General features: G+C 45.0%; 1 protein-coding gene across 3 annotated transcripts in view; it reads left to right on the forward strand.

The window, feature by feature from the left end:
- Positions 1 to 25709, forward strand: part of LOC140408264 (uncharacterized) — a 179571-nt gene extending 153862 nt beyond the window's left edge. For all 3 annotated transcript variants that reach the window (XM_072495229.1, XM_072495227.1, XM_072495228.1), the window contains exons 2-11: positions 120 to 194; positions 1449 to 1484; positions 4259 to 5137; positions 9024 to 9423; positions 16323 to 16444; positions 20000 to 20120; positions 21472 to 21608; positions 23209 to 23357; positions 24275 to 24423; positions 25076 to 25709. In XM_072495229.1, coding sequence (XP_072351330.1) covers positions 138 to 194; positions 1449 to 1484; positions 4259 to 5137; positions 9024 to 9423; positions 16323 to 16444; positions 20000 to 20120; positions 21472 to 21608; positions 23209 to 23357; positions 24275 to 24423; positions 25076 to 25104 — 2079 coding nt within the window. In that variant the 5' untranslated portion in view covers positions 120 to 137 and the 3' untranslated portion in view covers positions 25105 to 25709. The remainder of the gene's footprint in view (positions 1 to 119; positions 195 to 1448; positions 1485 to 4258; positions 5138 to 9023; positions 9424 to 16322; positions 16445 to 19999; positions 20121 to 21471; positions 21609 to 23208; positions 23358 to 24274; positions 24424 to 25075) is intronic.
- Positions 25710 to 25917: the final 208 nt, after the last annotated feature.

Consider the following 25917-nt stretch of genomic DNA (forward strand, 5'->3'; position numbering starts at 1 on the left):
ATGGTCGGTACAGGCTTGGAGGGCCGAAGGGCCTGTTCCTGTGCTGTACTTTTCTTTGTTCTTTGTCCCATGGCGTTTTCACCCTGTGTTCTCTAATGAAGGAAGGTCTTGTATTGCAGATCAACAAACTCCACAAAATGATGAAAACTGTCATTCTCTTCACGTGCCTGGTGGCCACCGTGTTCGCCAACCCGGTAAGTGTTACCTTTTCCAAATAAGAAGCTACTTGCTAATTAAAATAAAACAGAAATAGTGAGTTAACTTTTTTAAATGTTTAATTGTCCTGATTAATTACAGCCCAGGTATTAATCTTAAAGGAATTTGTGTGAAGCTGGTGAAATTGTTTTTCAATTTTCTTTTCCAATTAAGGGGCAATTTAGTGTGACCAATCCACCTACCCTGCACATCTTTGGGTTGTGGGGGTGAGACCCACGCAGACACGGGGAGAATGTGCAAACTCCACACGGACAGTGACCCGGAGCCGGGATCGAACCTGGAACCTCGGTGCTGTGAGGCAGCAGTGCTAACCACTGCGTCACCATGCTGCCTTCTGGTGAAATTGTTTGACATGACCCGCAGCACACGAGGATTAAGATTTTGTTGCATTGTAAGGGGTATTGCTCTAAACCAGTGGTGGGTGTCCTGCAGCCCATCGGGCCTCTGAGTCTGGCCCACGAGACATTTTGTTGACCGTTACCACATTCCGCTGATTTCCGTCCACTTGGTTTTGGACCTATCGGTTTGACTGAAGTGATTTGCACGTAAAGCGAGGGCGAGTGAGGTGGGGGTGCGCACTCATCACTCACAACATTGACTATGAGAACCGTGTGCACTCTCTATGTCCAATCAAACGTTAATATTTATTTTGATTTTACCATATGAAGATGATGACAGATCTATTAATATATCAGTAATGAAGCATTTTCTATAATTTATGAAATATTTGATGTGTATTATATGTATTTAATCTTATTCATGGGGTCATAGTTGGTGAACAAGGCCGATTTCAATCTTACGGCCCACTCACTAGCCTAGGTTGCCTATCACTGTTTTAAACGCAGACATTTCAGGGCAGTGCCTGGGGACAGGGAGGATTGGGATATCCATGTACAGGGAGGAATGGTCTCTGAAAACAATCTCAGAGCAATCACCGATATGAAGCAGAGCAGAGAGAGCCCTGTGGGAACTCATGGATGAGGAGGATGTGAAGAGAAAGATGAGCAAAGATCATCGCCGATCACGCTCACCCACCCTCAGGAGGACAGAGGATATTTCCAGCCAATTAAGCCCCGAAACATTGGCCGTTTCCCTCCCAAATCCCTCAGAGATTCTCCTCCAAAACACTGAAGGCAGCAATGTCTGGAAACCTGAAAATGAGAGCAGGTTACTCCAGTGGCCATCCTGATAATTCCTTTGTATCATTCACAATCTTCCATCTCATGTTTCAGGTCCGTAAAGTCAGAGATGCGTCCACCAGTCAGGAGGTAATTTGCTTTTTCCATCATGTTTAAAATATTGTTCCTTTAATCTGTTTTTTTGAATAAAGTCCTTTTCATTGAATCGATACTGTAGTGTTAACACGTTGAGGAGCTTCATGGAGATGCTGGGATGGACACTGAGCCAAACAATGGACTATTCAGGGCAATGGCCAAAAGCTTGGTTAAAGAGCTGGGTAAAGAACGGACTAAAAGATGAGAAAAAATGTTGGAGGGCAAGAAGTTTAGGGAGGGATTGGCGAGGGTGGAGCTGAGACAGCGGAAGACACAGCTGCCAATGGCAGAGCAAAGAAAGGGGGAGGACGTGCATGTGTTCGGTGCAGGCACCCAACCCTGTATTACCGATCCAAAAATGCTTTCCTGCAACAATTTCCCGACAAATCGGGCAAAAAAAGACCTACAAAATGCGGATCTTGGTCGAAGCTACCTATTGAGCGACCTCCCCTCTCCTGCCGCCCCCAGAAGTCTCCCCAGTTCCCTGGTTATCTGGACTGTAGCATGTACTTTAGCAAGTCTGCCTCTTTGCTGCTCCCGTCCTGTCTAGACATTTTTTCTGGCCAAGTTGGGAGATGCTCACTCCCTGAGATCCTGCCTCCAGCTGCAATCAAATTAGTTTAACTAAAACTTAAAAGCTTCTCTGCCTTATAAGGCCCCAGTTGCTAAGCAACGCCCACATGCTTATACCTTTTATTTATTCTTCACACCGTAGCTCTCTCTAGAACAAAGAAAATTACAGCACAGGAACAGGCCCCTCAGCCCTCCCAGCCTGCACCGATCCAGATCCTTTATCTAAACCTGTCTTCTATTTTCCAAGGATCTACTTCCCTCTGTTCCCCGCCCGTTCATATATCTGTCTAGACACATCTTAAATGATGCTATCGTGCCCGCCTCTACCACCTCCGCTGGCAAAGCGTTCCAGACACCCACCACCCTCTGCGTAAAAAACTTTCCACGCACATCTCCCTTAAACTTTCCCCCTCTCACCTTGAAATCGTGACCCTTTGTAATTGACACCCACACTCTTGGAAAAAGCTTGTTGCTATCCACCCTGTCCATACCTCTCATAATTTTGTAGCCCTCAATCAGGTCCCCCCTCAACCTCCGTCTTTCCAACGAAAACAATCCTAATCTACTCAACCTTTCTTCATACCAGGCAATTCTAAGCACAATAGAATCACAGTTGAACTTAATCAACCCCCACACATACAAACATCCTTGTCCAGCATGAATCTAACGATAGGTTTTACCCTTCCAGGCACAGAAACATTAAATTAAACCCACTTAAAACTATACCTTATTTCTAATGTTTATAACTACAAATATAAATCCCTTAAAACTACCCTTGTTTTCCTAACACTTACTACGGCTCCTAAGTTCCATATCCTTATGTTAAGTGGTTGTATCGGACTTACAGGAGCAGTCTTTTGGAGCTTGAAAGAGAAGTGAACTCTCAGTCATTTGAGTATTCTTCATCTGGATCTCCATATCAACTCGCCTAGGCGACTATGAACTTTCTGATCATGTGGATGGCATCATTGCTGGAGTTCTGGTTAAGCTGGTCCCAGTTGTCCATCTGCTTCCGTTCATGGTCGGTCAGTCACCCCCCTATTATTCATGCTCCCAATGGTGACTGAGCGCTCTAACTCTTCTGCAGGAATAGCATGTCCAAAAAACTCCATTTGTCTTCTTTTGATATGCAAGTGTTCTTCCAGCCTCATTCAGTATTCCTTCATTAGATCTTTTCTCCATTTAGCTCACCCTCAGTGTACTTAAGCATTTCATCTGGGGTTTGTAGAATTAAACCTAGTGATAAAAGTTCATTCTACTGTGTCCCAGGGCTAGTTCTAAGAATGATAATGTAGAAATTATTCCGATGACAGGCATGAGGTCCAGTAATATAATGGGCCAGATCTTGCTGGAACTGTTGACAATGTGGTAGCGATACAGGTTACTATTAATCTGCCAATAGCTGAGAGTTATGGGTTTGAAGAGGTGTACTGCGATCTGTTCGCTGATTTAGACCACTTTGTGTCACACAGATCTCCTTGCTGCTTTAAAGAACTTGTTGGATTTCCTTATTAATTGCTCATTACACACATGTCAGAATGTTTCCTTTGGTTTTTAATCACGGAAATACATTTTTAACAATGCAGTAATTGTTAATGCAATACCAATCAACTTCTCTGGACCAATAGATGAACAATTTAAATTCCTCTGTCTCATCACTACATGTAGTGAAGCGTTGTTGTAGACTTAAACATTTTAAACATTTTCTTTCAACATTTCTTTCCTGCTTTTTCTTTCTGTCTTTTTGTTTCACTCAGTATAATTTTTTCTTTCTAGGCCTGACTTAATTTTAATTCCTTCTCTGCTATTTCTCAGTTTCTTAATACTTAAATATCACTGGTTAAGGAGATGGACTGTTAGTCCCTGTTACCTCCATTACCCTCACCTTGCTCACGTGCTCAGAAGCTATGGCGCAAGAAACTTACAAGCTGAAAAGTACAGGAGAATATTTAACTAATGGGGACACACTGAGAGGCAGACCATCCCAGCAAGGTGGGGATGATGGCCAGTTCAAAGTTGATTAGGTCTGTGAAGACCTTTGAGCTTTTCCCAATGTAAAACAATTATAGAAATGGAGGGAGTTGTTCCCCGTACATTGTGTATGTTTTTCGCCTAATTATAGAATAAGCTTTGAGAACGTTTTATGATGTTATGTCATTGCTCTGTAATTACAATTGCTTCATTTCAATCAACAGAACCTAGCTGGAAATGCTTTCCAGTTCATGAACCACCGCTTTTACCAAACTGGTCAAGGTTATCCTGGCTATAACTTAAACAACATGTTTCCAGGCCGATTTGGCTACAGTCCAAACTACCAATATCCTAACAACCGTGGCTATGAACCATACCCAGGATATACCAACTACAATGGCCATGATCCATTCCAGCAATATCCTAACACCAATGACAACGTACCTGGCAAGCAATATCCTAACTACAACCCTTTCCTGCAAAATCGGCATTATCCAACACTTTTTAATTCCTATCCCTGGACAATGAGCAGAGTTAATGTTTTGGGAGCAAATGGTGCTCAAATGGGTGCCCTCAGCACAAGTTCTGAGGTATCAACCGAGGACACAAACAATATGGAAGGTACACTGGTCAGGGTGCCCTTTCTGAATATGCCATTTGATGTCCCAGATTATGGGCTGGTACCAAATAACGGGGTACCTGTGGTACCAGGAAACAGGGTACCTGTGGTACCAGATTACTGGGTACCCTTTCGACCAGGTAATGAAAGACCTTTCACACCGGGGGTAGACACTAATGCTGCGGGTGTTGGGTTCGATCAACAAAACTCTCAGGATCCGGCAACTGACGTTTTTGATACGGAGGAACCTGCTAGTGTTCTCCCATTCTCCGACTATGAGCAAGGAATGGACTCATTAGGATTAAATGGTGAAGATGATTCTATGATCGGAGGCAGTAGTGAGGGTGTTAGCCAACAAAACACAATCTTTAATCCGTTTGGATTGGACGTGATATATGATCAATCCTGGAATAATGAGGAATTTTCCAATCAGCAAACTCCAAATGAAAACTTGGATGAAGATGATTTAACGCAAGAGGATGAGGTATTTGTCTATTTCTTCTACTTATTGCTAGACATACTAATTAGCTGATAAAATACAAGGGGCTGAATCGCCTCAGATATTTCAGCATTGATAACACGGTATTCTGGCCAAGTGAGGATTCATTAGTTTCTCAACTTTGTGTCTTTGCTCACAAAGGATGTCTCAGCATTTCTGGTATTCCTCACATTGAATTCCTGGCACTGAAACAAGCCACTCAGCCCCAATGGCCAATGCCGGTGTTTCTATTGCTGACCAGCCTCTTCCCACCCTAATGGCCACTTCCCACCCTGCCCCTGTCCTGGATTTGTCTCTCTCACTCATGTTGGCATTGAACCTTCCCTTAAAAGCTTCAGATTTCGAGCCCTGCTGTTTTGCCAGTGTTTCAGTGCTGAGAGGCAGTTAGCCTGCTTGGAGAGTCTGGAACCAGGAGACAGACAGACGAACCAGGAGCAGGCCATTCAGCCCTTCCAACCTGCTCTGCCATTCCATAAGATGTTGGCTGGTCTTATTGAATCAGAATTTAGGATAAAGGGGCATCCATTTAGGACCATTTATGACAGAAATCTTTGGATCCTCGCTGTCTTCAGGGGATGTCCCGGAGGACTGGAGAATAGCCAATGTTGTTCCTCTGTTTAAGAAGGGTGGCAGGGATAATCCCGGGAACTACAGGCCGGTGAGCCTTATTAGGGAAATTACTGGAGAGAATTCTTCGAGACAGGATCTACTCCCATTTGGAAGCAAATGGACGTATTAGTGAGAGGCAGCACGGTTTTGTGAAGGGGAGGTCGTGTCTCACTAACTTGATAGAGTTTTTCGAGGAGGTCACGAAGATGATTGATGCAGGTAGGGCAGTAGATGTTGTCTATATGGACTTCAGTAAGGCCTTTGACAAGGTCCCTCATGGTAGACTAGTACAAAAGGTGAAGTCACACGGGATCAGGGGTGAACTGGCAAGGTGGATACAGAACTGGCTAGGCCATAGAAGGCAGAGGGTAGCAATGGAGGGATGCTTTTCTAATTGGAGGGCTGTGACCAGTGGTGTTCCACAGGGATCAGTGCTGGGACCTTTGCTCTTTGTAGTATATATAAATGATTTGGAGGAAAATGTAACTGGTCTGATTAGTAAGTTTGCAGACGACACAAAGGTTGGTGGAATTGCGGATAGCGATGAGGACTGTCTGAGGATACAGCAGGATTTAGATTGTCTGGAGACTTGGGCGGAGAGATGGCAGATGGAGTTTAACCTGGACAAATGTGAGGTAATGCATTTTGGAAGGGCTAATGCAGGTAGGGAATATACAGTGAATGGTAGAACCCTCAAGAGTATTGAAAGTCAAAGAGATCTAGGAGTACAGGTCCACAGATCACTGAAAGGGGCTACACAGGTGGAGAAGGTAGTCAAGAAGGCATACGGCATGCTTGCCTTCATTGGCCGGGGCATTGAGTATAAGAATTGGCAAGTCATGTTGCAGCTGTATAGAACCTTAGTTAGGCCACACTTGGAGTATAGTGTTCAATTCTGGTCGCCACACTACCAGAAGGATGTGGAGGCTTTAGAGAGGGTGCAGAAGAGATTTACCAGAATGTTGCCTGGTATGGAGGGCATAAGCTATGAGGAGCGATTGAATAAACTCGGTTTGTTCTCACTGGAACGAAGGAGGTTGAGGGGCGACCTGATAGAGGTATACAAAATTATGAGGGGCATAGACAGAGTGGATAGTCAGAGGCTTTTCCCCAGGGTAGAGGGGTCAATTACTAGGGGGCATAGGTTTAAGGTGAGAGGGGCAAAGTTTAGAGTAGATGTACGAGGCAAGTTTTTTACGCAGAGGGTAGTGGGTGCCTGGAACTCACTACCGGAGGAGGTAGTGGAGGCAGGGACGATAGGGACATTTAAGGGGCATCTTGACAAATATATGAATAGGATGGGAATAGAAGGATACGGACCCAGGAAGTGTAGAAGATTGTAGTTTAGTCGGGCAGTATGGTCGGCACGGGCTTGGAGGGCCGAAGGGCCTGTTCCTGTGCTGTACATTTCTTTGTTCTTTGTTCTTTGTTCTTTGACTGAGGGGAGGTGAAACTTCTTCACACGGGGGGGGGAGGGTGTTGTGAATCTTTGGAATTCTCTACTTGAGAAACTCGAGAGCTGTGGATACGAAGTCATTGAATAGATTCAAGACTGAGATTGGTAAGAGTTTTTGCACACTAAGGGAATGAAGGGATGTGAGGGAATCCTGTGGAAAGAGAACATAGAACATAGAACTTTACAGCGCAGTACAGGCCCTTCGGCCCTCAATGTTGCGCCGACCTGTGAAACCACTCTAAAGCCCATCTACACTATTCCCTTATCGTCCATATGTCTATCCAATGACCATTTGAATGCCCTTAGTGTTGGTGAGTCCACTACTGTTGCAGGCAGGGCATTCCACGCCCTTACTACTCTCTGAGTAAACAACCTACCTCTGACATCTGTCTTATATCTATCGCCCCTCAATTTAAAGCTATGTCCCCTCGTGTTGGACATCACCATCCGAGGAAAAAGGCTCTCACTGTCCACCCTACCCAATCCTCTGATCATCTTGTATGCCTCAATTAAGTCACCTCTTAGCCTTCTTCTCTCTAACGAAAACAGCCTCAAGTCCCTCAGCCTTTCCTCATAAGATCTTCCCTCCATACCAGGCAACATTCTGGTAAATCTCCTCTGCACCCTTTCCAATGTTTCCACATCCACAGGTTGAATATTGGCCATGATCTTCTTGAACAGCAGAGCAGGTTCAAGGGGCTGAAACTGCTGTTCCTATTTCTTATACTGCCATATCACCACAAAAAAGCAGGAATGTGTCAGTGCTGCTGCCCCCTGTGGTTCCCCTATCCCAAACCTGGCACCTCTCTGTACAATGAGTTTTAAAATATAAAGATAAAAAAGACACAGAATAAAGGGTGGCGGTAAAAGAACATAGACTATTGGTTAAAGCTGCCAATCCATGGTTTTAATGGGAAAATGAGATCAGTAGCTTGACTATAGTAATTGAACATTTATAGCAAATGCTTTAATGGTTTTGAAAAAGCAGATCACAGGGTCCCCACAATAGCCCATATCTGGTATATTACATAAGGGGCTGGTTTAGCACAGGGCTATATCGCTGGCTTTTAAAGCAGACCAAGGCAGGCCAGCAGCACGGTTCGATTTCCATACGAGCCTCCCCGAACAGGCACCGGAATGTGGTGACTAGGGGCTTTTCACAGTAACTTCATTTGAAGCCTACTTGTGACAATAAGCGATTTTCATTTCATTTTGATTTCATACATTGATTCCCAGCTCTGGACGTCCTCAATACTTACACTAGGTGCACAAAGGTTTTCGTTTTCGATTTTTCATTTAAATATTTTATATTTTTGCACAAATCAAAATCTCAATCTGGGCAGCACGGTATCACAAGTGGCTAGCACTGTGGCTTCACAGCGCCAGGGTCCCAGGTACGTTTCCCCGCTGGATCACAGTCTGTGCGGAGTCTGCACGTTCTCCCCGTGTGTGCGTGGGTTTCCTCTGGGTGCTCCGGTTTCTTCCCACAGTCCAAAGACGTGCAGGTTAGGTGGATTGGCCGTGATAAATTGCTCTTAGTGTCCAAAAAGGTCAGGAGGGTTTATTGGGTTACGGCGATAATATAAAAGTGAGGACTTAAGTGGGTTGGTGCAGACTTGATGGGCCGAATGGCCTCCTTCTGCACTGTATGTTCTATGTTCTAAACCAGTAGGTGTAAACTTTTAATTGAAATGTTTCTGATTTTTAAAATATCTAATATTATCAACATGACTTGCACAGAAGTTGTAGCCACGGGTGCTGCACATACTTTCAATAATCTGTTGGAGGTTTCCCCTCTGTTTGCAGACCCAGAATATTGGTACCAACACGATGGCCTTTTCTCAGGAGGAAGATGACAATGATGATGGAACAGAATCCAATCTCAATGTAGCAGTGTTCAATAACAATGGACCAGAAACTCAGGAGCAGGATAATGCCCAATCCACTGAAGATGACCTCAACCAGATGAATGTGGCGGGTACCAATCAGCAGATTAATACTCAATCCATTGAAGATGACCTCAACCAGATGAATGTGGCGGGTGCCAATCAGCAGATTGATACTCAATCCACTGAAGGTGACCTCAACCAGATCAATGTAGCAGGTTCCAATGTCAACAATGGATCTGATTTCAATCAGGATGAAAATGGTGCTGGAGTCAATGTGCATGATAGCAGTAAGACTGACAACATACAAAGTAAACTCAGTAAGTATTACCTCAGTTTGGATTTATCAGTAATAATGCAAACAACTTGCTTACTTGAGTCATAGTTCTTTCTGTCCTTTTCCCATATGTCAAAATCAGTATCTTTTAAGCTCGAACTAACTAAACTAAAAAACTAACTTTAAAAAATTTGCACCAGTGCATTGCGGTCACTGTATCCAGGAGGTGGTTTGTGGAGGAGCTGTTGTCAAGTGACAGTTAAATCCCAAACACTTCTTCAGTGTTTCCCTCCCTACCTCAACCTTTAACCAAAAAAAAAACAATCACTGTAAGGATACCAGCCGAGTAAAGATCAAGAGGGAGACTAGAGGGCAGGTAGAAGTAGAAAGTTGAACCGTGATGTCACAGCCTGCAGGTAAGTGATTGGCTGGTGACTGGGAAGTAGTTTTTCTTTTCCCTGAGGTGTACTCGTGCGGGGCCCAGTGGTTGCTGAGTGAGTGCTTGCTGAGAAGGGGAGTAAATTTGGGAGTTTCCAGCTGAATCCGGTTGGAGTGAGGACAGAGTGACTGCTGGGTAAGTAGTATAGATTTAAATTGTTTGCGCGGGCCTATAACAGCTGATTGCTGTTCTCGTGCGGGGCGCAGTGGTTGCTCAGTGAGTGCTTGCTGAGAAGGGGAGTCAATTTTTAAAAAACTTACTGTTGGGAGTTTCCAGCTGAATCCGGTCAGAGTGAGGACAGAGTGACTGCTGGGTAAGTAGTAAAGATTTAAATTGTTTGCGCGGGCCCATAACAGCTGATTGCTGTTATCGTGCGGGGCGCAGTGGTTGCTGGTTAAGTGTTTTATTTTTACCTGTATTTAAGTTGGACGGTTCCTAAACCCCAGCCACTACACTTGTCGTGACCCCCACCCTTCCACCTCCTCTAACCTAAGGGGTAGAGTGAATAACAGGTGAGCTCTTTCTTTCTTTTTCTTGTTTTATCTGGAGGGGCTGGCAGGGAAGGCAGTGCAATGTTCCTCCTGCAGAATGTTTGAGGTGAGGGACGCCGTCAGTGTCCCTGCTGATTTCACCTGTGGGAAGTGCACCCATCTCCAACTCCTTAGAAACCGCGTTAGGGAACTGGAGCTGGAGCTGGATGAACTTCGGATCATTCGGGAGGCAGAGGTGGTCATAGATAGTAGCTTCAGGGATGTAGTTACTCCGAAGAATCAAGGTAGATGTGTGACGGTGAGAGGGGCTGGGAGGAAGCAGTCAGTGCAGGGATCCTCTGTGGTCGTTCCCTTCAGTAACAAGTTTACCGCTTTGGATACTGCTGGGGGGGAACGACCTACCAGGGGTAAGCCACGGTGAACGGATCTCCAGCACGATGTCCGTCCCTGTGGGTCAGAAGGGAAGGAGGGAGAGGAGAGCAATGGTTATTGGGGACTCGATAGTTAGAGGGACAGATAGACGGTTCTGTGGCAGCGAAAGAGACTCACGGATGGTATGTTGCCTCCCGGGTGCCAGGGTCCGTGACGTCTCGGACCATGTTTTCAGAATCCTTAAAGGGGAGGGGTAACAGTCCCAAGTTGTGGTACACATCGGTACCAACGACATAGGTAAGAGAAGGGACTGGGATTTAAAACAGGAATTTAGGGAGCTAGGGTGGAAGCTGAGAGCCGGGACAAACCATGTTGTCATCTCTGGTTTGTTGCCGGTGCCACGTGCTAGTGAGGTGAGGAACAGGGAGAGAGTGCAGATAAACACGTGGCTGCAGGGATGGTGCAGGAGGGAGGGTTTGAGCTACGTGAATAATTGGAGCACATTCTGGGGAAGGTGGGACCTGTACAGACAGGACGGTTTATACCTGAACCAGAGGGGCACCAATATCCTGGGAGGGAAATTTGCTACGGCTCTTCGGGGGGGGGGGTTAAACTAATTTGTCAGGGGGATGGGTAAACGAGCTGTAGTCCAGAAGTCAGTGTTGAGAGTATTTAAATACTGAGGAGGGTATCAAGGTCGCAGGAGTGTACCGGCAGACAGAAAGGTGGGTTGAAGTGTGTCTACTTCAATGCAAGGAGCATCCAGAATAAGGTAGGTGAACTTGGAGCGTGGACAGGTGCAACGGGTGATTAAGAAGGCTAATCGAGTTTTGTCTTTCATTGCTAGAGGGATGGAGTTCAAGACTAGGGAGGTTATGCTGTAATTGTATCAGGTGTTGGTGAGGCCACATCTGGAGTATTGTGTTCAGTTTTGGTCTCCTTACCTGTGAAAGGACGTACTGGCACTGGAGGGAGTGCAGAGGAGATTCACTAGGTTGATCCCAGAGTTGAGGGGATTAGATTATGACGAGAGGTTGAGTAGACTGGGACTGTAATCATTGGAGTTTAGAAGGATGCGGGGGGATCTTATTGAAACATATAAAATTATGAAGGGAATAGATAGGATAGATGCGGGCAGGTTGTTTCCACTGGAGGGTAAAAGCAGAACTAGGGGGCATAGCCTCAAAATAAGGGGAAGTAGATTTAGGACCGAGTTTAGGAGGAACTTCTTCACCCAAAGGGTTGTGAATCTCTGGAATTCCTTGCCCAGTGAAGCAGATGAGGCTCCTTCTTTAAACGTTTTTAAGAAAAAGGTAGATACCTTTCTAACGAATAAAGGGATTCGGGGATATGGTGTACGGGCCGGAGAGTGGAGCTGAGTCCACAAAGATCAGACATGATCTCATTAAATGGCGGAGCAGGCTCGAGGGGCCAGATGGTCTACTCCTGTTCCTAGTTCTTATGTTCTTATGTTCTTATGGATTGGTACTTGGGACTACGATGTCCTGGCCATTACAGAGACATGGTTAGAACAGGGACAGGAATGGTTGTTGGAAGTTCCGGGGTATAGCTGTCTCAGTAAGAGTAGGGAAGGTGGTAAAAGAGGTGGAGGAGTAGCATTGTTGATAAAGGATAGTTTAACGGCTGCAGAAAGGCAGTTTGAAGGGGATCTGCCTACTGAGGTAATTTGGGCTGAAGTTAGAAATAGGAAAGGAGCGGTCACATTGTTAGGAGTTTTCTACAGGCGCTCAAATAGTAATAGAGATGTGGAGGAAGAAATTACAAAACAGATTATGGATAGGTGTGGAGGTCTCAGGGTAGTTGTCATGGGGACTTTAACTTTCCAAATATTGATTGGAACCTGGATAGGTCAAACAGTTCGGATGGGGCAGTTTTTGTACAGTGTGTGCAGGAGGGTTTCCTGACACAATATGTGGATAGGCCAACAAGAGGTGGGGCCACATTGGATTTGGTACTGGGTAATGAACCGGGCCAAGTGTTAGATTTGTTTGTGGGAGAGCACTTTGGAGATAGTGACCACAATTCGGTGTCTTTCACTATTGCAATGGAGAGGGATATGGCCATACGGCAGGGCAAGGTTTATAATTGGGGGAGGGGTAATTATGATGCGATTAGGCAAGAATTAGGGAGCATAAGATGGGAACAGAAACTGTCAGGGAAAGGTACAAATGAAAAGTGGAGCTTGTTCAAGGAACAAATATTGCGTGTCCTTGATAGGTAAGTAAGTCCCTGTCAGGCAGGGAGGAAATGATTCACAAAAGAGGTTGAATGTCTTGTCAAGGGGAAAAAGGAAGCGTATGTAAAGATGAGGAACAAGGTTCAGTTGGGTCGCTTGAGGGTTACAAGGTAGCAAGGAATGAGCTAAGAAAAGGGCTTAGGAGAGCTAGGAGGGGGCATGAGAAGTCCTTGGCGGGTCAGATCAAGGAAACCCCAAGGCTTTTTACTCTTATGTGAGAAATAAAAGAATGATCAGGATGAGGTTAAGGCCGGTCAAGGACAGTAGTGGGAACTTGTGCATGGAGTCAGAAGAAATAGGAGAGGTGTTGAATGAATAATTTTCTTCAGTTTTCACCAAGGAGAGGGGCCATGGTTTTGAGGATGAGAGTGTGATACGTAGGCTGGAGGAGGTAGATGTTCTGAGGAAGGATGTATTCGCAATTTTGAAAAACCTTGGGGTGGACAAGTCCCCTGGGCCAGATGGAATATATCCAAGGATTATTTGGAGGCAAGGGATGAGATTGCAGAGCCTTTGGCTTTGATCTTTGGGTCCTCACTGTCCACGGGGATAGTGCCAGAGGACTGGAGAGTGGCGAACGTTGTTCCTCTGTTCAAGAAAGGGAATAGGAATGACCCTGGTAATTATAGGCCGGATAGTCTTACTTCGGTGGTTGGTAAGTTAATGGAAAAGGTCCTGAAGGATAGGATTTATGACTATTTGGAAAGATGCAGCTTAATCCGGGATAGTCAACACAGATTCGTGAAGGGTAGGTCTTGCCTCACAAATTTGATTGAATTCTTTGAGGAGGTAACTAAGTGTGTAGATGAAGGTAGAGCAGTTGATGTCATATACATGGATTTTAGTAAGGCGTTTGATAAGGTTCCCCATGGTCGGCGCATGAAGAAAGTAAGGAGGTGTGGGATAGAGGGAAATTTGGCCAATTGGATAAGTAACTGGCTATCACATAGAAGACAGAAGGTGGTGGTGGATGGAAAATTTTCAGACTGGAGACCAGTTACCAGCGGTGTACCACAGGGATCAGTGCTGGGTCCTCTGCTATTTGTGATTTTTATCAATGACTTGGAGGAGGGGGCTGTAGGGTGGGTCAGTAAATTTGCTGATGACACCAAGATTGGTGGAGTAGTGGATGAGGTGGAGGGATGTTGTAGGCTGCAAAGAGACATTGATAGGATGCAGAGCTGGGCCGAAAAATGGCAGATGGAGTTTAACCCTGATAAGTGCGAGGTGATTCATTTTGGTAGAAAAAATTGGCGGATTACAGGGTCAACGGCAGAGTTCTGAGGAATGTGGAGGAACAGAGAGATCTTGGGGTTCATGTCCACAGATCTCTGAAGGTTGCCACTCAAGTGGATAGAGCCGTGAAGAAGGCCTATAGTGTGTTAGCGTTTATTAACAGGGGGCTTGATTTTCAGAGCCACGGGGTTATGCTGCAACTGTACGTGACCCTGTTGAGACCATATTTGGAGCATTGTGTGCAGTTCTGGTCACCTCACTATAGGAAGGATGTAGAAGCATTGGAAAGGGTGCAAAGGAGATTTACCAGGATGCTGCCTGGTTCACAGGATAGGTCTTATGAGGAAAGGTTGAGGGAGCTAGAGCTTTTCTCTTTGGAGCGGAGGAGGATGAGAGGCAACTTAGAACATAGAACATAGAACAATACAGCGCAGTACAGGCCCTTCGGCCCACGATGTTGCACCGAAACAAAAGCCATCCAACCTACACTATGCCATTATCATCCATATGTTTATCCAATAAACTTTTAAATGCCCTCAATGTTGGCGAGTTCACTACTGTAGCAGGTAGGGCATTCCACGGCCTCACTACTCTTTGCGTAAAGAACCTATCTCTGACCTCTGTCCTATATCTATTACCCCTCAGTTTAAAGTTATGTCCCCTCGTGCCAGCCATATCCATCCGCGGGAGAAGGCTCTCACTGTCCACCCTATCCAACCCCCTGATCATTTTGTATGCCTCTATTAAGTCTCCTCTTAACCTTCTTCTCTCCAACGAAAACAACCTCAAGTCCATCAGCCTTTCCTCGTAAGATTTTCCCTCCATACCAGGCAACATCCTGGTAAATCTCCTCTGCACCCGCTCCAAAGCCTCCACGTCCTTCCTATAATGTGACCAGAACTGTACGCAATACTCCAAATAGTGGTTTATAAGATAATGAGGGGGATAGATAGAGTGGACGTTCAGAGACTATTTCCTCGGGTGGATGTAGCTGTTACAAGGGGGCATAACTATAAGATTCAGGGTGGGAGATATAGGAGGGATGTCCGATGTAGGTTCTTTACTCAGAGAGTGGTTAGGGTGTAGAATGGACTGCCTGCTGTGATAGTGGAGTCGGGCACTTTAGGAACTTTCAAGCGGTTATTGGATAGGCACATGGAGCTCACCAGAATGACAGGGGTGGGATAGCTTGATCTTGGTTTCGGACAATGCTCGGCACAACACCGAGGGCCGAAGGACCTGTTCTGTGCTGTACTGTTGAGAGGTGATTGTGTGTTTGGCCTCATTGACCTTTTATTTCTTGTCCTATTACACTTTCCTGCTGGTGATATGGACCTTCCAGTTACAAGATGGCGAGGTCGAATGAACTTGGGAACATTACCATTTACTTGTTCTAACTGCTTAGAATTCTTTAAACATTGTAGTCTCATTTCACCAACTCGCACTCTCTCTCTCGGAGTGCAGGTCCTGATTCTCCTATGCTACCGGGGGCAGCACGGTAGCATTGTGGATAGCACAATTGCTTCACAGCTCCAGGGTCCCAGGTTCGATTCCGGCTTGGGTCACTGTCTGTGCAGAGTCTGCACGTCCTCCCCGTGTGTGCGTGGGTTTCCTCCGGGTGCTCCGGTTTCCTCCCACAGTCCAAAGATGTGCAGGTTAGGTGGATTGGCCATGATAAATTGCCCTTAGTGGCCAAAATTGCCCTTAGTATTGGGATGGTTACTGGGTTATGGGGTTAGGGTGGAGGTGTTTACCTTGGGTAGGGTGCTCTTTCCAAGAGCCGGTGCAGACTCGATGGGCCAAATGGCCTCCTTCTGCACTGTAAATTCTATGATAAAGTCTATGATTGGGAATGGGTGTGAGACTGAACGCTGACACTCATCATCTCAGAGGGCCTGAAGGACAGCTACCTGCTCTCGGAATCAGCAGCATCAGGAGAGAAAGGAGAATGTCAGAGAGCAAAGATTATAAATATTCACGTCAGTTACCACCAATCAATTGAGGCTTTAAATTAAGACTGCATTAAGATCATTGAAAGACAATTATGCACAATAAGGTCTGTTCATCGCAACTCTTCCCCCCTCCCCAAAAAAACACTAATGAAGAGAACTTTACAGATGATACACTTTATTTTATTCTTATTTTAGACTCTTGCAAGATGGTCCGCTGTAGGCATGGCAGGGTCTGCAAGCTCAATGAAATTGGTTACCCCACTTGTATCTGCCAGGAACCAACATCCTGCCCTGTAAGCTCCCCTGAACTCCAACAGGTAAGACCAGTTAACCATTTTCAACTTTACGGCAGGGTAAAAAAGAAGGAGCTCATAATGTCATTATCCTCCCGTTTTTTCCACTGCCCCAATTTGGCACCATATTATGAATGACAATTGAGGTTTGTAGGAGGGAAATCCCACTTCCAGCAGGTACAGTAAAGAAAAACAGGATATATCTAAATAAATGAAACAATCTGAAATAGAATCTTACAGCCAAAAGGAGGCCAGTCATCCCATTGAGCTTGTGCTGGCTTTATGAAAGAGTTTTCCAGTTAATCCCACTCCCCCTGCTTTTTTTCCTTAGCCCTATGAATTTTTTATTTTCAAATTCCCCTTATTGAATCTGCTCCGACGGCTCTTTCAGGTAGCGCATTCTCACTACACAATGAGGAACCTAGGCTCCCCTCTGGCACTTTTGTCAATTATTTGGGTAGCCTGGTTACCAGCCCTCCTGTTAGTGGAGAGGGAATTTCCCCATCTTCATGATTTTGAACACTTCCATTAAATCTCTTGTAACCTTCTCTGCTTTGAGAACATCCCGAGCTTCTCCAATCCCTCAACATTGACTGAAGTCCCTCATCCCTGGAATCATCCTATCTCCTCTGCACCTTCTCCAGGGCCTTGATGTTTTTCCTAATGTGTTGCGACCAGGATTGAACACCATCCTCCAGTTGAGGCCTAACCAGTGATTTGTCAAGGTTTAGCATAACTTACTTACCTTTGTACCCTCTCTTTTTTACAAATAGGATAACCTGACTATAAAATGCCTTGGTCAACTTGTTTTGTCCCCTTCAGAGATTTGTGTCTATAAACCCCTCCATTTTCCGTTCCATTTGAAATTGTCCCGTTCACTCCACATTGCTGAATTCTTCAATCCTCTTTCCAGCGGGCATGCAGCTTATTTTCTCCCTGCATGTTATCCTCCATCCATCATTAATACCTTGAGAGATGGTAATCGTTTAGCCAGATTCCAAAACATTTTTCCCCTTTAATCAGCTGCCAGGGTGCAATAAGATCCGACTTTGACATGAGCCTACTTCAGGTGGAGAAATGTCTCAGCTTGGCACCCCCGACTCAATACAAGAGCTCCTGACACTGAAGCCTCATTGGAAGTTATGTTAAACCTGTGTAAAACATTGGTTTAGTCTCAACTGAAATATTGCATTCAGTTCTGGACACCTCGCATTGGATCCACACATCGAGGAAGCAAGAGTTGCATTTTGAGAGTGCCTTCCACGTCAGGGCATTTAAAAAAATAAATTTAGAGTACCCAATTCATTTTTTTCCAATTAAGGGGCAATTTAGCATGGCCAATCCACCTATCCTGCACATCTTTGGGTTGTGGGGGTGAGACCCACGCAAACACGATGAGAATGTGCAAACTCCACACGGACAGTGGCCCGGGGCTGGGATCGAACTTGGGACCTCAGCGCCGCAACCCCAGTGCTAACCACGGCGCCACGGGCATTTTTTCCTTAACAGAAAATAATCCAGTTCCCTCTTGAAGGCCTCTATTGAATTTGTTTCCACCACATTCTCAGACCGTGTTCCAGGCCCTAACCACTCGCTGCATAAAAAAAGCTTTTCCTCAGGTTGCCATTGCTTCTTGTGCCAATACCTTAAATCTCTGCTCGCCTGGTTCTCGATCCTCCCTTCAATGGGAACAGTTTCTCCCTATCCTCTCTGTCCAGACCTCCATGATTTTGAACCCCCCTATCAAATCTCCTCTCAATCTTCTCCTCTCCAAAGAAAACAGCTCCAACTTCTCCAATGTGGCATCATATCAGATATTCCCTGGAACCATTCTTGTGAATCTTTTCTGCACCCTCTCTCATGCCTTCAATCCTTAATAAGTGTGGTGCCCAGAACTGAATGCAATATTCCAGTTGCGACTAAACCAATGTTTTACACAGGTTTAACGTAACCTACTTGCTTTTGTACACTATATCGCTATTGATAAAAGTAGGATGTTGTATCCTTTATCACTCGCAACTTGTCCTGCCAACCTTCACTGATTTTCTTTGGACCTATACCAAAGTCCCTCTGTTCCTTCACCCCCACTTTTAGAATTTTGCACTTTTATTTTATATTTTCTCTCCACGTTCTTCCTACCAAAATGAATCACTTCTGCATTTATTTCATCGGCCACTTACCTGCAAGTCCCACCAACTTGTATTTGTCCTTTTGTAGTTCTATACCATCCTCATTGTTCACAATACTTCCCAGTTTTGTATCAATTACAAGTTTTGAAATTGTGCTCCGTACACCAAAGTCTAGGTTATTAATATACATGAAGAAGAGCAGAGGTCCAAACACCAACTCTTCCTGAGGGGAACTCCACTCGACACCTTCCTCCCGTCTAAAATAACATTGACTAACCACTACTTTGCTTCTTGTCACTGGGCCAATTTTGTATCTATGTTGCTATTCCCCTTCGTATCCCACAAACTCTAAATTTGCTCACAAATCTGCTGCCCGATCCTTTATTATTTGGAAGTCCTTTACACCACATCAGCATACCCCCTTCAACCCTCTCTTGTTACCACATCAAAAATCTTCAGCCAGTTACTTGTTGGCTTTCTTTAATTAACCCACATTTGCCCAAATGACTGAATTTTGTCATTTCTTTGAAGTTTCCCTACCACTGAGGTTAAATTGGTGGACCTGTGGTTGCTGGACTTATTGTCACACCGTTTTCTAATTAGGGTAACATTTGCAATTCTCCAGTGCTCTGGTACCACCCCTCCCACCAAGTCTAAAGACTGAAAAATGATGGCAGTTTCCACTCTCCCTCCCCTCAATGTCCTTGGACACTCATCTGGTTCTGAAGCTTTTTCAACTTTAATTATCATAGAATCTCTACAGTGAAGAAAGAGGCCATTCGGCCCATCGAGTCTGCACCGACCCTTGGAAAGACCACCCTACCCAGGCCCTATTCCCCCTCCCTGTAACTTCACCCTCAAGCGGAATTCAGCAAGTCCAATCCACCTAACCTGCACATCTTTGGACTGTGGGAGGAAACCGGAGCACCCGGAGGAAACCCACGCAGACACGGGGAGAACGTGCAAACTCCACACAGTCAGTCACCCAAGGTGGGAATCGAACCCGCGTCCCTGGCGCTGTGATGCAGCAGTGCTAACCACTGCGCTACCGTGTCGCCTCAGGCAGCATTTTCAATACCCCCCTCCTTATCAATTTTCAAGTGTCTGAAGTACCTAATCTTTCGCAATGACCTGGGCAGCATTCTCTTTCGTGGTAAAGACAAATGCAAAGTACTAATTTAATAACTCCAGCCATGTCATCTGCCGCCTCACTACTATCCCAGTCTATATTCAGATGATTAAAGTCCCCCTTTATAATTACTCTAGAACTCTTGCAATTAATGAGAACAGTGAATGCTGGAAAATCTAACAGTGAAGAGGGAAAGAATTAACATTCTAGATCAATGACCCGATTCATTTTCTTTAACTGTATTGGCTTGAAGTTCAGGAGAAGAAAATTGTTCTTGGTTGCTTGCTTCCTTTAACACTTTTGTCTGATTTGATCTGACAGGTCTGTGGCACTAACAACCGGACATATGGAAACTCTTGCCAGTTTTTCGCTTCCAAGTGTCTTCTCGATGGAATCAAGAACGGGCACATCATTCACCTGGACTACGTGGGGCCCTGCAAATGTAGGTTTTAATTATTCTCAATGACGAATGACCATAGGATCTGCTGCTATTATATAGTGACCCATGGCTTACTCCATTTTGATATTTCCACTTCATTCTTAGAACATTAGTTTGCTATATTATTAGTACCCAGTGTTACATTGTACAAGTTCTTGTGGTGCATTGGTGATTCCCTGCCTCTGAGTGAGAAGCTGAGTTTGAGTTCCGCCCCAGGACTTGATGACCAAGGAAGTTGTGTTCATAACTCGGCTGAACAGGTTGAAATCCTTCCCACACACTCACTCTAATGACAGGTGGTAAGAGCGGGAGAGATTCCTGCCCAGCTGTGCGATGGAAAGAAATTGGAGCCTCTATCATCATTCCCCATATCTCCTGACTATGTAAAAGTCCATGTTCACTTGGATTCTGAGTGAACTGTGACACAATACCACCAAAGTTACATCGTGTGTACAGCATGGCACTCGGTCGCATTGGTCTAGGTTAATACCTCACATGATCCTCTTACCACCCACCTTAACGCGACCCATCACAAATATCCTCCACTTCCTTGTCCCTCATCTAGTTTCCCCTGTAATGCATCTATACTACTCACCCCAACTGCTCCCTGTGATATTGTGTTCCACATCCCTGGATAAAGGAGTTTCCCCGGAATCCCTGGTGGATTTGTTGGCAAACATGTGTCAGCAGTGCCTCACTTGTGAATCACAAAGTCCCATTCCAGGATATTATTCTCCAAACACAAGTTCTGCCATCAACACATTCTGATCTCTTAAAGTGCCTCCTTCAGCACCCTTCTTAGTCATTATCTCCTCCATTTACATTAACTTGGTCTTTCTGTCCTCGACATCTTTGTTGATCTACTTCTGTTGCTGGCCGTCTATCCAGCCCCACTGCTCCACTCCACTCCATTACAGTAGAAATCTCGATGTGGGGATGCTGGTGTTGGACTGGGGTGAGCACAGTGAGAGGTTTTACAACACCAGGTTAAAGCCCAACAGGTTTGTTTCAAATCACTAGCTTTCGGAGCACTGCTCCTTCCTCACCTGAAACAAGAAAAGGGCATCGGCCTGATAAAGGCCACATCTTTCGTACCTAGCTGAACCATCAGCCCATAAGATATACAGGTGCTCTCTTTATAACACTCGCGCAAACAGATATATTGACGTCTGTTTCATTGAAGTGCAAACCGAGAATCCATTTGCCTATCTCGACAGATATTGAACCAATTTTATTTGTACAAAACAATTTTAACTGTAATAAAACAACCCAGGATTGGCCAGTTTTTCTGGAAGATTGTTCTGAATTGAGAGGGAGAAAACCTTTAACTTGATTTATTTTTTGTTCTGTTCAGACATTGCTCCGTGCTTGGAAAGCGAGCTGAATGAGTTCCCCCTTCGTTTACGTGGCTGGCTGAAAAACATTCTGGTCGAGATGTATGAGCGAGATTTGTATTCTCCTGGCTTACTGTCCCCGAAAGAGAAAACAACAGTAAGCAATAATTCTGTACACTTTAAAAAGGATAAAGTGTTTCCCTGAGGCACAGTGTGTGATGTATGGAAAATCGTTGTCCTTTACTGTTACAATCTGGAATGCACCTCGTAAGCAAATGTATCGGTAACTTTCAAAAAGGGATTGGATAAATACTTGACAGGGAAAATTGGGAGGGCCATGGTGAAGAGTAGTGGAATGGGACAAATTGGGAACGCTCTTTCAAAGGGACAGCACAGGCACGGTGGGGCTGAATGGCCTCCTTTGCCGCTGTATGATTCAGTACACCAGCAGCAATCAGGAAAAGATTAGGTGAAACGCATCCCCTGTGAGAAAAGCTCAAATATTTTTCTCCTCGTTTTGGCTTCATGGCTGTCCCTTCAAATCTAGCCACGAGTTGGCAGCACCTCGATTTTTAACTGCGAGGGGTTGAGAATGGGGATGGATTGGAACTGATCTGCTGCTGTGGAAATGAGGCTACTTTTAATTCCCAGGAATCAAATACATCCTTCCAGCTATTTCCTGGCTGGAACACGCCATGTGACATACAATGGGGCTGCTGTTTTAGGAGAGAGAGCATTCTGTTTGGTTAAGGCAATGGTGCAGCTCCCCCCACGACAAGGAGACAATGTGTGAATCTATATCAATTCTTGTCGGATGGCAAGGAGCTCCCTCCTTCATTAGACACCTGGCAGCTTTCTCCCCCCCCCCCCCCCCCCCCCCCCCCCACCACCACCACCACATACACACACACACAGACTGACAATCTTCTGACAGATGATCCCTTCTCCCAAATACTGCACAGCATCAGCAATTTGATCTCCCTCGCTGTTTAAAATGGTACTCCAGATGAGACAGGAATTCTGCCAGGACTATCGAATGGCGTCTCACACGGCTATGCTGATTGGTCATAAAAACCCACTTCACAGTCTGTTATATTACGTTGCGTCCTGTAAATAGTTAACAGCATCAGATAGTTTTGGGGCGGGACGGTGGCACAGTGGTCAGATATAGATTGATTGTCACGTGTACCGGGGCACGGTGAAAGGTATTCTTCTGCATACAGCCCAGGCAGATTGTTCCATACATGGTTAGCACTGCTTCCTCGCCGCGCCAGGGTCCCGGGTTCGAATCCGGCCTTGGGTGACTGTGTGTGCAGTTTGCATGATCTCCCCGTGTCTGTGTGGCTTTTCTCTGAGTTTCCTCCCACAGTCCAAAGATGTGCAGGTTAGGCCATGATAAAACTGCTCCTTGACGTCCAAAGATGTGTTGGTTAGTGGCTATGGGGATAGGGTGGGGGAGTGGACCGAGGTAGGGTGCTCTTCCAGAGGGTTGGTGGAGATGATGGGTCGAATAGCCTCCTTTTGCACTGTGGATTCTATTGCTTTTATTGCAAAGAAAGAGATATGTTGATTCCTAGTTCGGGTTTACAGATCATGTTAAAGTTATTTATCTTCCTGTTCATGTTTTGTAAAACAGGTCTGCTTAATCACTTCAACTTGAAATGAGCATTACAATCCCAAAATATCTGCTCGGGGTTCTGTTGAGTTCTGACTGGCAACTACAAGCTGCACAATTGTATTAACGCTTTCTTTCCTAGGTTAAGAAAATCTATGACTTTGAACGGCATCTTCACCCTCGCGATTACTCCCTCGACCAGCTCGTCAATGACTTCAGTCAGAATTACCAAATGTACATCTACCCAGTTCACTGGCAGTTCTCTCAATTGGATCTTCATCCAATGGATGGGTAGGGATTAATATTCCCTTTTTGTTGATTTTTGTTTACAAATGAACTAATCTAGAACATAGAACAGACAGTGCAGAAGGAGGTCATTCGGCCCATCGAGTCTGCACCGACCCACTTAAGCCCTCGCTTCCACCCTATCCCCATAACCTAATAACCCCTCCTAACCTTTTTGGACACTAAGGGCAATTTATCATGGCCAATCCACCTAACCTGCACATCTTTGGACTGTGGGAGGAAACCGGAACACCCGGAGGAAACCCACACAGACACGGGGAGAACGTGCAGACTCCGCACAGACAGTGACCCAGCGGGGAATTGAACCTGGCACTGTGAAGCCACTTGTGCTACCGTGCTGTCACGGCCTCATATTAATTAACCAAGAGGGGCAAGAGGTCAACAGCAGAAGTTGGAACTGTGCCAAGACTCAATAAGATGTGGAGATGCCGGCGTTGGACTGGGGTGAGCACAGTAAGAAGTCTTACAACACCAGGTTAAAGTCCAACACATTTGATTCGAATCACTAGCTTTCGGAGCTTAGCCACTTCCTCAGGTGAAGGAGCAGCGCTCCGAAAGCCTGTGATTCAAAACAAACCTGTTGGACTTTGACCTGGTGTTGCAAGACTTCTTACAGGACTCACTAAAGGAGATCTGCTCGTATTTTACAATTGCATTTTTATTCAACAAGATGCTAGCCTTCCTTTGCCACTAGTTGTATACCTAGTCCATCTTGCAAATTGAGTTCATTCAAATATTTACCTTTCTTAAAAGCTTCAATCGTTACATTGTTAGAGAAGTGACCGAATGTCATAGTGTGGCGCAATACAATTCACCATCAATGTCGGGTTCACTGGTGAAATTGGTCCAGACTGATTAAAGGGAAAGTTACAAATCTTTTGATGCTTTCATTGTCTTTTCAGTTATCTCAGCCACACTGAGCTGGCACCTCTCCGCACTCCCTTAATTCCCCTGGAGCACTGCACATCTCGGTTTTTCGGAGGGTGTGACCTTGATGGCGACAAAGATATCTCCTTGAGAGAATGGAGCAGGTGTTTCGGCCTCAAAGAAGGTGAGGACATCGATCTGGGTAAACAGAAGTTTCCTAAGAGAAGGAAGAGGTCAGGGAAGAGGCCGAGGGTTTTAGGGAAATGACTTGCAGAGTGTGTGCAGTCTCAGGTGTAGGTACAGCTGGCAGGTTTGGGATTGGGGCAAGGAGGGGATGTAGTGAGTGAATGCACAAGAAAAGGGAGAGCTGAATAATTTGAGGGGGAACAAATTGTATAGCTGGAAAAGTTTAGATCGAGAGCAGCAAGTCTGTCAAGGGATTTAACCGTGATGATGAGAGTTCTATATGAGGCACAGGGAATCTGATAATGCAGGTCAGCGGGGTCAGGGTCAGGAATGATGTTGAGTTTGACCGTGCAGGATAGAAGATAGACAGTGGAGTCTAGGATGAACAAACTTCTAGAGGGTGCAGAATGGAAGGCCAGCCGGGGGAAGCATTGGAATAGTTGAGTTTGTTGGTGATAAAACCCCAACGCTGAGGATTTTAACAGTAGATGGGCCAAGTCATATTTGGAGGCGCTCACTGTTAAATGGGAAATTAGGTAGACTTTATGATAACAGAGTACATGAAGTTGGAAGATTGACTGGGGGCTCCAAATAATAATAAGAAAATATACCAATTATACTCTTAAAATTGACTCTTCTTTCTGTTACAGAAGATATAAATCCCAACTTGGTCTTCTAATATGCTGACTAACCGTGTTGAAGATTATATTGGACCTAAACTTTGATTCTTATACATCTGACAGTCTTTGATCTATCAAGATGCTACTGCTGGGCAATTGATATCACCTTCATCACTGGGAATATTCAAACATAGATGTCTTTTTCTTGCTGTTTAATTATTTTATTTGGGGCATAAGGTTTTCTGGTTTTATATAGAATAGGAATACTAAATGCTGAGCAATTTCTCATGAACATTCATGAGCTTCCCAAGCTGGTTACACATAGAATAGAATCATACAGCACAGAAAAGGCTCTTCGGCCCATCGCATCTGCTCCGGTTCGGAAGAATTTAAGCAGTCGTTGATTATTAACCATTAAATATCAGGTCCTATCAATTTTGTTTAGCGTCAGTACAAGTCATCAAAGACATGGGCATTCTTATTGGAGATATTGGTGCCCTAGTATCTCTACATGTTCATATTTTTATGTGTGTGTGTGTGTGTGAAAGATTAGAGGGCTTTTAAAAAGTTACTTCTGTAATGAATATGACTTGATTTTGATGTTGTGTTTTCTCTTGTTAAATCTATTTGATAATTCTACTTCTAATAAAACGTTTTGAAAATACCTTTCCTGGCGAGTGATTTAATTATTTGGGTGTGGCTTCAAATTTTGGGATGTTGCAAAGATCCCATGTTTTATAAGTGATTAAAAGATAGAAATGTACAAAAATTCTTGAGTACCCCCATCCCCGAACGGTATGTGCTTGGAGCTCCCTCAATGGTCCAGAGGGTAAATACATTGGTACATGGCCTTGGGCTGTTATCCAGGATCA

This window comes from Scyliorhinus torazame, chromosome 3, assembly GCF_047496885.1.
Source record: "Scyliorhinus torazame isolate Kashiwa2021f chromosome 3, sScyTor2.1, whole genome shotgun sequence".
In the NCBI taxonomy this organism is placed as follows: domain Eukaryota; kingdom Metazoa; phylum Chordata; class Chondrichthyes; order Carcharhiniformes; family Scyliorhinidae; genus Scyliorhinus; species Scyliorhinus torazame.